We start from the raw sequence: 11,709 nt of genomic DNA, 5'->3' as shown, positions 1-11,709 counted from the left end.
CTTTCTCCATTTGTTTTTCCAATGGAACTCACCACAGCTGTGATGTTCTATCATCTGACTGTATTTATTGAAAAGCTGTATTTACTAAAAACAGCCCAGGGGGTAGGTGCAGGCAGTTAGCCCTGGCAGTTAAGACATCTGTTCCTCTTACCCCATTACCTGGATTCCACCTCTGGCTCTGGCTGCTGGCAATGCAGAACCTGGGAGGCAACAGTTATAGCTCAACTGGGTTTCTATGACTCATGTGGGAAGCCTGGATTGAGTTCATGGCTCACAGCTCCTGCCTTGAAAAGTCTAAACATATCCATCTACACTTAGACACATCCATCCATGGGGTTATGTGTTCAGGAGAAAAGACCTGGAAAGATATTTGATGCTAACAGCGGTTTTTTCCCTGGGTGGTGAAATTATGTTTATTCATTTTCTATTACAAAAAATTTTTTCAATGTCATAAGCATATACTACTTTCCTTTCAAAAGTCATTTCCACTTAGAAATGAGCACATGCAAGCAGCAGCAAGAAAGGAAAACTGGATTTTTCACAGCAGTATCATTTCTGCTACAATAACTGAGCTCCCCCTTCCACTTTTAAATCAGCAACAAAACCAACTGTTTAGAAATGACACCTTAAGATGAACTTTATTTTAAAGCTCATCAAATTTCCACCAGCAGTTACAACAGAATCAACATTTCTTCCTTTTTACATCTTCACATGACAATGTAATGGATAGTGAGAGATACAATTTTAAAGTTTTTTGTTATGCATGCTGCTAACATATTTCACTAGCTTTTGTTTTACTCAATGAATTTTTAACAATGTCAAAGCAAAAAGTCATAGTCTATTGGACTGAGTTAACTTTAGAAAGCCCTTATGAAATCAGACTTAGTCTTGTTTATAAACATCCACATCCACACACATGCTACAATGGAGAGCAAAATACAAGAAAACTACCTTGGCAAGAACAAATGCTTAAAAGATTTTAGCCACAACCCCCTTGAACAAGCAGTACAATTTGGTTCTATTCTCCGAAAGACAGAAGTCAGTTTCATCCTCAGTGATGCAAATGGTAATACTGCACAGAAGCTTAGTATGAATTCACAATTCCACAGGAATCTGAAAGTCACCAAGGCAATTTTCCCTTTTAGGATCATAAAGACTACAGACTTGAAGCTTTTTTCTTTTTCCATATAATACACAAAGTTTCTAAACATCCTTAAAAAAGAAAATATAAATAGTCTCAGTATGTTATGTAGAGTCACATACTATGGCAAAAATATCTTATTAATTGAAGGAATAAGCCAACTTAATGTTATCTAGTCCAAGTCCATATTAACTGAACTCTTCTCGTTAGGGTAACATTCCCCATTCTGATGTGGAGGTTCAGCACCAAAATTATTTTTGCCTTCTAAATCTTCTTCCTTTTTATCAAGATTTGGGCCATTAGGAGTTCTTTCCAATTTAGGTGATTCAATTTTTGGTTTGGGTTGTGTTACGACGGGTTCACAAGCATTGTTCAATTCCTAAGAAAACAAAACTAGTCATCAGATTAACTCAGATCCATCCAGTTAATTTTCAACTACTGCCCCACACACCTGACCTAATATGTTACATCAACTCCTGTCACATATCAAAGAATTTCATTTTCTCATTACAGCTGACCTAAAGGGCTTGGCATACACTTGCATATTGCTGGTCTCAGAAACTCACTAAAAATGAGTTCCACGGGGTCACAGGAAGTATACTCTCTACAATGAATATCATACCTCATAGAACAAGTGCTGGCACACAACAGGGGCTCAGCAAATATGTTTGTTCAACTGAATGAATGGAAATGTAACAGAAACTTCCAAGGTCTTGCATATTTTGTGACAGTAACAATGACCACCAAGAAAACCAGTCCTCATAAGGATGAGGTAAAAGACTTACAGGAAAAAGGGCTATATTTAAATTTCAGAAGATTACCAACTTGAGTCTGGAAGAAAACCCAGCAGAAACATGACCCAGTTAACACTCACCTTGATTTTTGCTTTAATTTCCTGAGCACGTACAACAGGATCTTGATCAAGACTCTTTTTAGCCTGAGCATTCATAACATTATTCATCCACTCCATCACTTCATTTACAGACTTCTCCACCTTTTTCATTTCAGACTCATCAATATGGTTGTATTTCTCATCCTAAACAGAACCACAGTCACTCTACAGAATTAAGTATTTACAGAAATATCTAATTTGATCCAACTTTCCCAGAATTTCAAATGAAACGCTTAGCAACCCAAATTTCTCACTTAATAATATTTATTCACGACCAAAATCAGCTTCAACATTAGCTTATTAAAATCTAGGGTAACTTCCTTAGCACATACACAAAGCCTGGCTCACCTTATTGCGGAAGTCAGCTGCTATCTTGGCATAGTGCTGCAATCTCTGTCCCAGTTCTTCAAACATTTTTGGCCTCTCTTTAGCTTCTTGAAATCGGACTTTAACTGGAGTGCCAATTTTCTAAAATATAATAAGTTAACAAATATAGTAATCACTTAAAAACCTATAGTTTTAAATACTACCTTTTAGGAGGGAAGAAGGGCCTACCATTAACTCTTCCAACTTGTCAACATATGCTTGTTTAGCTTGGTCCTCTCCTTCTTCATACAGCCAGTCTTCAGTCTCTGTGAGGAGTCTCAAAAAATTTTGATGATCCTTTATACAAAATATGAAAACATTAATGACAATCTTATTTCAGAACATTTTACAATAAAACAAAAAGAGAATCTCTAAATCAAACACCAGGTAGCTGATCTAATCTAGGAAGGTATTCTGGTTGGATTCTCTTCAGTGAGAAATGTCTCTCTGCTACTATTAGCTCCATTTAATATTTAACATGAGAGACTGACTGGCTTCTCTTACTACATAAGGACCTTTGAGAGTTTTTAGTAAGCTGCTTCTACTGATACACAGTATTGTATCTTAGAAGTCCAAGTATAGTTAATATACATATTGAAATGTTTTTGTTATGGGAGAATAATTTTTCCCTACTCTCTAGATCTTGATTAGGAACCTTCTATTCACTCTTGTAACTAATAAATACTGAAAGGGAAGGAAGGAAGGTATACAAGTTGGTAATCCCATCACAGAACACATGAAAAAAACTCACTCCTAACTAATTCATGTAAGTTCTGATCTTCTTACTCTTACCTTTCAAGATCTAGCTGGGTTGAGTCATCCCTAACTTCAGAATCCCAACCACAAGAAAACTAGGCAATGTCAGGGCAGGACTACCAACTGACCATTACAAGGCAGCCAAAGAATCTTAGGACTAAAGCAGACACGCAACTGAAGTGTAACTGACTTTCAACTTAAGAATTAATCTCAAAACCAGCCAAGATTCCCACCTAGCCCATCTGTTCCCAAGTCCCACCTTTCAGTTAGGTTTCTGGGATTTACTTTCAAGCATACTGACTGGGAGTCAAGGAAAAGGTTAAGTGGAGTGACGGTCCTTAATTACCTCTGTAATGACAGGCTAAATAAGTCTTATTATGGGATAAAACAATGACAAAAAGCTGTCCAGAAAGCAATCTCACTAAAACACAAAGTCTACAGATTTAGTGCAGTGGTTATGCTGCTACTTGGGTCATCCATAACCTGTATCATCAGAGTACATGGCTCAAGTTAAGTTACCTGCTTGCAATCCAGCTTCCTAACTGGTACCCTTGGAAGACAAAAATGACAGCTCAAATTAACTGGGTGCCTGTTACCCATGTGGGAGACCCAGACTGAGTTCCAGCTTCCTGGCTTTGGCCTGGCCCAGCCATGGCTGTTGCAGGAACTTGGGTACTGAACCAGCAAATAGAAGATCTCCCTCCATCTATTTCTTTTTATCTCTCTGATTTTCAAATAAAATGAAAGTTTTTAAAAATATTAAAGATATATTTATTCAAAAGGCACAGTAACAGGGAAAGGGAGAGACAGATCTTCCATCCATTGGTTCACTCCCCAAATAACTGCAACAGCCAGGTCTGGGCCAAGCCAAAACCAGGAGCCAGGAACTCATCCTAGTCTCCAACATGGGTGGCAGGACCCAAGCACCTAGGTCATCCTCTGCTGCCTTCCCATGCACATTAGTAGAAGACTGGATGAGGAGCAGAGCAATGGGTGTTCTGATATGTGATGCTGGGTGCCACAAGCAGCGGCGTAACTCACTGCATCTCAACAACGGTCCCAATAAATGAAAGTTTCTGAAGACTTGATACTTTTTTTTTTTTTTTAGCCCTGCATAACAGTAAATGTCTACCAGGGTCTCTCTTCTGGATGCTCAATCTAAAAGTTATTGGGGTAAACTAGAATCAAACGAAATGCTTCACTACTACTGTGCTTGCTCTATGACTTTGTCTAAACAATTTTTGAAGTACAAGTTACATAATCTACTAGAGGCCTGAATGTCAGTTTTGATTCTTAAACATTTACATGAGACTACCAAAGTAAAAACAAAGCCCTGAAACATACCTGCTCACATATAAACTTTTCATATGGTCCACACAGCTTGTCCCTGAACTCATACACATACTCCTCTACTGCATTTTTAGCATCATTTCTTTCTTTTTCCAATTTATCCTGCATGATCATTTTACCCTGTAAGGAAACAGTAAAAGTTATTCCAATCTTCAAACAACTCAAATTAAGCTTTAACTAGAGTCTAGTGTTAAAGAAAAAAAAATTCATGTCCGTACAAAAAAAATGTGGTAACAGTTTTCATTTTTACCCCTTAAGACCCTTCCTACAAATTCTAAAAAGCTCTTTTTCCAAAGACACATACTAAAGTTTTTTTTTAATAAAACATAAGGTTTATGTTTCAGATTTAATACCAAGTGAAAATAAGCCATTCCAATGCTTACTTATAAATTTGTTTTCTGGTTTGTAGATGCATGTTTGTCTCACACTGGGACTACCAATGGCTAGTATGTAACGGTTACACAACTCTGCCGCTATGTTTTTAAAACAAAAATAAATGAATGGACTGCAAGTTAGTGGTCAATTTTTAAATGTAGTGTTTCCTCCTCCTTATATTTTAGGGAAACAGAATCTCAATTAGTCCATGTGTTATTTTAGAGTTCCAGACTACAAAACAACATGTTATTTTAATAGAAATATCTTTTGTACTTGGAGATTCCACTGTGTTGCGTTCTGAACTAGGAAATATTGTCATCCAATTTCTTCACAAGAACTTGGCAATTTTATGACAAGTAAAAGAATCTATGGCATAGGCCTCTCAAAGACAAAAAGTGGTGAACAAAATGCTAAAAATTGAGAAGTCAATCTATAGCGTACACTTTATTATCCTATCCATAAAACCATATAAAACTTGGGATATGGATCAGAATTATAGTCATTATCTATTGAAGATTTAGATAACAGGGCCAAGAAGAAGTATATTCCATAATTAAATACTTTTATTTAAGTGCTTACCTCTGTCTCAATATACATGTTAAGAAGATCTTTCCCTAACTGCCAGACCAAGTTGGCTTCAATAGGTAGCTCAACATTCACCACCTTTATTTTGGGTTTTTTAGCTTCTGGAGGCTGGTCAACTTTCTTTTCATTTGCCTTAAGGAAGGAGAGTAAAAACAAAAACAGAGAAATTCTTAAGCAATCATTGACAAACAAACAAACAAAAAATCTCTCTATCATACTTACTGATGACTTAGGCAAAAATAAAATCTCTAAAATCATAAAAAACTGAAAGGTGGCATTTCCCACTGACCATTTTAAATCAAGGTTGTAATTAAACCTAAATATGTCTAACTTTCAGGAACTCACCAAGGTATTTTTCTCGGCTTAAACTTAAATCTCTCCTGCTAATGTTTTTCTTCTTAGATTTTTAAGCTTCTAATCCCTTTAAGCATGTTTGCCAATCCCAGAATTCCAAAGGTTAAATTATTAAATTATCCATATTCTCATGTTTAGAATCTGACAGACTGACCAATGCTAAACATGTGAAGATTGATTCAGTTTTTTATATTTTAGTCCACATACCCCAGTTATTATGCCTGCTTTAATTACAATTAGCACCACTCTGATGATTAGTCTTTTATACTTTCCTACTGAATTTGGAGTTTTTACATATGTACACACACACATACACACACACCTATTTTCCTTGATCTTTGAGTCATATATTTTCCCACAAGCAACTCTGCAAGGTAGAAAGAACTAGGAATCTTAAAGTAGAAAACGGAGATGCAGCATGTTTACAAAGGTTGAGTATCTCTTACCCAAATTCTGAAACATTTTGGTGCTGACATGACACCACAAGTGAAAAATTCCACAGCTGTTATGTAGCCTAATGTGACCCATCACAAACTGTATGCACACTAAAAATACTGTATAAAATTACCCTCAGGTTATGTGTATGGGAAGTATATGAAACATAAATTTCATCTCTAGACTTTGGGTCCCATCCTCAAGATATCTCAATTTATATGCAAACATCCCACAATCTGAAAAAAAAAAAAAAAAAAAAATCCCAAACCTGAAATACTTCTGGTTCTCAGGTTTTCTGGATAGGGGATACTCAACCTATAGTTTATTGCAGGATTTTCAACATATGTAAATACAGGGCTAAAGAAGCAAGTATTTCCTGTGGCCTTTAATTTTCTAAGTCTTTTCTAATTATTTCCATTTCTACAGGTTCCAACTAGCACAACAAACACACACAATCAAGGAAACCCAGTTATACAACAGATTAGACAATAACCACAGTGTGAAACATGATTCTTCATTGGCTAGGATGGAAAAATGGCAAGAGACTAGCTAATTAAGGCATAACAATCACTGCCACTGGATAACCTGAGTTATAAAGGATGTTAAAACTCCAGGTACAAAGAAACTAGGACTGGAATGAATGACTTGCCTACAACAGAGATGGGACTAGAATGCATGTTTCCCACAGCTGTGCTGCACTGCTCTTAGAAATCACATCACAGATCTATCAAGTGCTGTAAACTGTATCACTAGCAATGATCTACTCAGTCCGAAGCCCCTTCCTTTGAGTGCCCAAAAAAGAGCCCTCCAATACAGTAAGCAGGGCACTGACGGCATGATCCACAAGAAAGAAAAATGAATCAGATGATTCCTACACCTAGCAAGATGCAGGAGTGCCACAGATATTTGGGGGACAAAATGAATGGTAGTACATGCATGGTAGTTAAGATAAGACAGTACAATGTAAAACCAGCTAGTGAAAAACAATCAGTCTACCACAAAACAGCATTCCAACACAGATGGATGAGGGACCTTCCAGAGGAGGGTAAGATAATGTTTCAAGGGCTTCAAGCTCACTGTTCCTATAGCTAAGAGGCTGAGATTCCTCCCAATGTCACGTTTTCACACAGGTAATGAGGCTATCAGCACAAGTTAGTTCATGTTCAACCAACAGTCAAGGGGAGTGATGTGGAAACCAAGCAGCTGTTTTCTAAATAATCACCATCATATAAAGGCAGCAGCTTTCAAAATCAGTCAGGATCTAGGGCTCACCTTAGGAACCCTGCAGGATCAATCAGAACAAGGGCAAATTAAACAGTGGAAATTTTAGCTAGTGTAAAATCCATTTTGACCCTAACAAACAATTCTGTAATTCACCTGAGGGTAAAGAATCCTATCCTCAGCAAGTAAGAGAAAACCAAATTACCAACAGGTTAATAATTTACACGCCACTTGCACAGAGAATAACGATCTCCAACACTGGCGACAACAATGGCAACTTCTCAGTATCATCTGACCATGAATACTAAAGGTTTGATTAGAAGCTGTCATTTTTCGAGGGACATAGCACCACTATTCAATTTAGCTTCCAATACCTACTATGGAAGCAAGACAAAAGAGCAATTACTCTGAAATGCAATCTAGTTTTTATCAGATCATCATAATTCATCTTCTTAAATTTGACAAATGACTTGAGCAGAGAAGAAAGCATACTAGACTCCTATAGCCCATGCATTTATCAACTGATTACATGAAAACCAATCATGCAGCACTGGGATGTATCTTTTCCCCCTCTGGCACTAGCAGATACCTCTGCCCTTTCAGATGACAACAAGTACTACACATAGGCTCTTATTACTTGGAGCGGCAGTTAATCAAGAGAAGCTTTCAGGCCTAAAGCAGGATATTAAATTCCCTTAGTTGAGCTTGAGTACCTCTAAATGGTTTTCATTGAAAAACACATAGAAAATCAACAGAAAAAAACCCTACATAGAATAAAATCACTTGGTGCTTTCTCTTGAAACTGCAGATTCAATGATATCATTAACGATTACACGTTGCAACATTGTCTAACGGAATGAACTAGAAGAGTCACTCACTTTGTCAGCATCTGGGATTTTGTTTTCTTCTGAGGTAAGTTCAGGTGAAGGGGGAGACTGGGAGGTTTGTTGACCATCAGTTTGTACCTGGGGCTGTGTTCCAGCTTCACTGTTGTCTTGCTGGATATTTTTCTGAAATGAAAGCCCAGGCACAAAGGATGTAGAAAGCAGGTGTACTTGTATAAATTTTAAAAGTTATAGGGCACCAAAGACAGTACACTCAATTTCTGAAATCTTAATAGGTGGGGAGAAAAGGTACTGGATAAAAGCAAAATGAATACAAAATACTTGAAAACTTCTTAGAATTTTTAAACCTGGAAGAAATGTTGTGAATGACAGTAGTTAAATAAGTTACACAAGTATGCATTTGAATGATGTGGTGACAATCAAGAACTCTCCTTTATGACACTTCCACCTAACCTTGTAAAGATTAATTGTCAAAAGCACAGGAAAAACGTTACTACACCAGGCCTCTTTCTCAGAACAGGCTTCCAAACCCTAATTTCACCAGCAGCCATCACACATCTTGACTTAGCTCCACTTCCACTTACTAAAGAGTTACATAAAATGGCCAACTATCAGTTATTCCAGGGCTTATCGTTTCATCATCTTTTAGATAATTAAGACCCTCTGCTCCACCCCATTTTCCTTTGTGATCCAGCTATTTAAACCTTAAAAGATCGCAAGGTAAAGAATAAATGCTACATGCTAATCCTGATTAAAAATTTGGTAAAGAAAATGAAGGAAAATGAACCCTACAAGTTTTCTGATTTCCTTTTTCAGTAGTCCTCAGTCCCTAATAAATCAATGCTTGTTCTGAGCTTCTCCCATTCTGAGAGAAGTCTGAAGCGTTCTAAGTACTTTCTGCCCACCCTGAAGTCTTTTTTTTTTTTCCAATGCTTCAAGATTCTAAGGCAGACACTGAAGTAGTTAGAAGCAAGGCACTCCTGATATTCTAAAGGTACTAAGAGACTGAAAGTACCTGGCACTGCTCATTTAGCTCACTACATTGAAGACTTTCTGTAGATGAGAGTAAAAGGTTCAGAATGTTAATGTTCCTTAAGTGTTCTAGGAATGGTAAGTGACCACAGGATATCACATTTCCTCACATCTTAATTAAAACATTGTAACTTGCCTGCCTATTCACTTATGCTATTTCTGATTAGTCTCCGGAAATAAACTCTAATAGGTACAAAACATTTTGCTTCCTAAAATTCTTCTGTTGACCAGAGAACCAGCACTCATACTAACAGAGTCTCAATTAAGATGATGAGCAGCAATTCTGTCTATATGATATACAGATTCTTCTTTTTCTGCCTCTTACAATACAAAAAATTATTTAAGTGTAAACAAGTTTGGAGCACTAAAGCCAATTCTGTCATACAACTGAAAGAAAAATCAGCTTTAATATTTGATGGTTATTTAAACAAATAGTAGAGACATTTTTAACTGTAACATTTGACTTCTCAATATGTAACTTAGAAAAAAAAATAAGTAACTTAGATCTTAAAAGAAAAAAAAAAAAACACAATCTACTCGAGTTGTCATAAACCAGTCACCTAAAATTCAGTTACACAAAATTTAATCACAATTCACTAAATTCCAGACCATAAATTACCATTAACTGGAAATAACTTACTATTAACTATCATCCTTATTCAGAATTCTGGTAAGAAGTATTTATAAAGACAACATCTTAACCCTTCCCTACCCTTCTATAGCTCAGAATTAATTCAACTCTATGGCAGTGCAAAAGTCTATCCATACACTTACATCAGTGTCTGGGTTCTCTGGGGATCTCTGATTTGGACACTCCATGTCCGCTTCAACAGAAGACGCTTCGTTTTCCTCTGCTGGGACTTTCTCCACCATAGACGCTGTAGAGATGGTGAAAATGCCATGGGTGTTGACTCGTACTTTGACTTTCACTCTAGATTTTTCTCCATCTTTCTGTGCAGAAACATTCTGAACTATGAAGCGGCCTAGGAGAAAAAGAAATTAGCCATTTTTAAAATTAAATCAGAACTTCTGTAAACGAGACAGGTAAGAAAAAACACAAAGACCAAGAAATAAAGCTCAAAAATACTGCAATTCCAGTATGTTCTCCCTATTCTCTATAAACTTAAAGTCCAATATTGTTTACTACACACTCTTAAAACATACAGTATTCTTGGAAACAATCTCAGTGTGTCCAAAAAACAGGTACAGGCATAGGCACTCCTCTAACTGCTTTGTTAAGCACTTACTGGGCAGACACTGACTGTAAAATACTGATGACATGCAATTCTTCCTCCTACCCTATTCGTCCAGATGGAAGAGCAAACTAGACTTGGAAATCTGTTCGTAAGTATACAGCAGATGATATCAAGCACACAATAAATTTTAATCCTAGAGTCCTTTGAGAAAGCACTACACTTCTGATTCTAAAAATATTTTTTGATGTGTTTTAAATAGGGATGTGAGCTAAAATTTGCATCAATGTTTGAAATTATTATTTGTAATGAAGTGGTTCCACAGCATGACTAAATAAAGAGTACACACTTTGCTGCCTTCCAGGGTGCACCCTAGGAGGCGGCTGATCATAAGCAGCTGGGTCTTGACCCAGACACCCTGATATGGGATGGGATGCACACATCTCGAGTGGTGACTTAAGCTTCTATGCAAATGCTTGCCCTGTTATTCTGTTTTTAAATTAAACCTAGTTGGGTAACAACTATGCTTGGATTTTTGCATACATTTGTTTTATTTATTTTTTTTTAATGCACACGACTTTTAATTTTTTTTTATATTTTATTTAATGAACATAAATTTCCAAAGTACAGCTTATGGATTACAATAGCTTCCCCCCCATAACTTCCCTCCCACCCACAACATTCCCTCTCCCCTTCTATTCACATCAAGATTAATTTTCAATTATCTCTATATATAGAAGATCAATTTAGCATATATTAAGTAAAGATTTCAACAGTTTGCACCCACACAGAAACACAAAGTGTAAAATACTATTTGAGTACTAGTTGTAGCATTAAACACCTGAGAGTAATTGTGTATTAATTACAGAGTTCAACCAATAGTTTTAAGTAGAACATAAAAAATACTAAAAGGGTAAAGTATTAAGTTCTTTTTTGTTTGTTATATAGTTTTTTTTTAATTTAATAAATGTGAATTTACAAAGTGCAACTTGTATATTGTTGTGGCCCCCCTCAACCTCCCTCCCTCCCGTGGCCCTCCCCTCTCCCACTCCCTCTCCTATCCCGCCCTTCATTGAGTTTCATTTTCAATTACCTTCATATACTGAAGATCAACTTAGTATATACTAAGCAAGGATTTCAACAGGCTGCCCTCACACAACCGCA

At 36.7% G+C, this 11,709-nt stretch overlaps 1 protein-coding gene across 3 annotated transcripts in view; it reads right to left on the bottom strand.

The window, feature by feature from the left end:
* Positions 1–611: 611 nt before the first annotated feature.
* HSPH1 (heat shock protein family H (Hsp110) member 1) overlaps positions 612–11,709 on the bottom strand; it is a 30,176-nt gene continuing 19,078 nt past the window's right edge. For 2 of the 3 annotated variants that reach the window (XM_002720572.4, XM_008273527.4), the window contains 8 exons: positions 10,127–10,335; positions 8,354–8,485; positions 5,460–5,597; positions 4,500–4,625; positions 2,589–2,696; positions 2,382–2,501; positions 2,016–2,177; positions 612–1,520 (listed from right to left, as the gene is read on the bottom strand). In XM_002720572.4, coding sequence (XP_002720618.3) covers positions 1,314–1,520; positions 2,016–2,177; positions 2,382–2,501; positions 2,589–2,696; positions 4,500–4,625; positions 5,460–5,597; positions 8,354–8,485; positions 10,127–10,335 — 1,202 coding nt within the window. In that variant the 3' untranslated portion in view covers positions 612–1,313. The remainder of the gene's footprint in view (positions 1,521–2,015; positions 2,178–2,381; positions 2,502–2,588; positions 2,697–4,499; positions 4,626–5,459; positions 5,598–8,353; positions 8,486–10,126; positions 10,336–11,709) is intronic. The other variant, XM_008273526.4, reaches the window with a different exon arrangement.

This window comes from Oryctolagus cuniculus, chromosome 9, assembly GCF_964237555.1.
Source record: "Oryctolagus cuniculus chromosome 9, mOryCun1.1, whole genome shotgun sequence".
Lineage (NCBI taxonomy): Eukaryota > Metazoa > Chordata > Mammalia > Lagomorpha > Leporidae > Oryctolagus > Oryctolagus cuniculus.
This window is presented reverse-complemented; position numbering and strand designations above follow the sequence as displayed.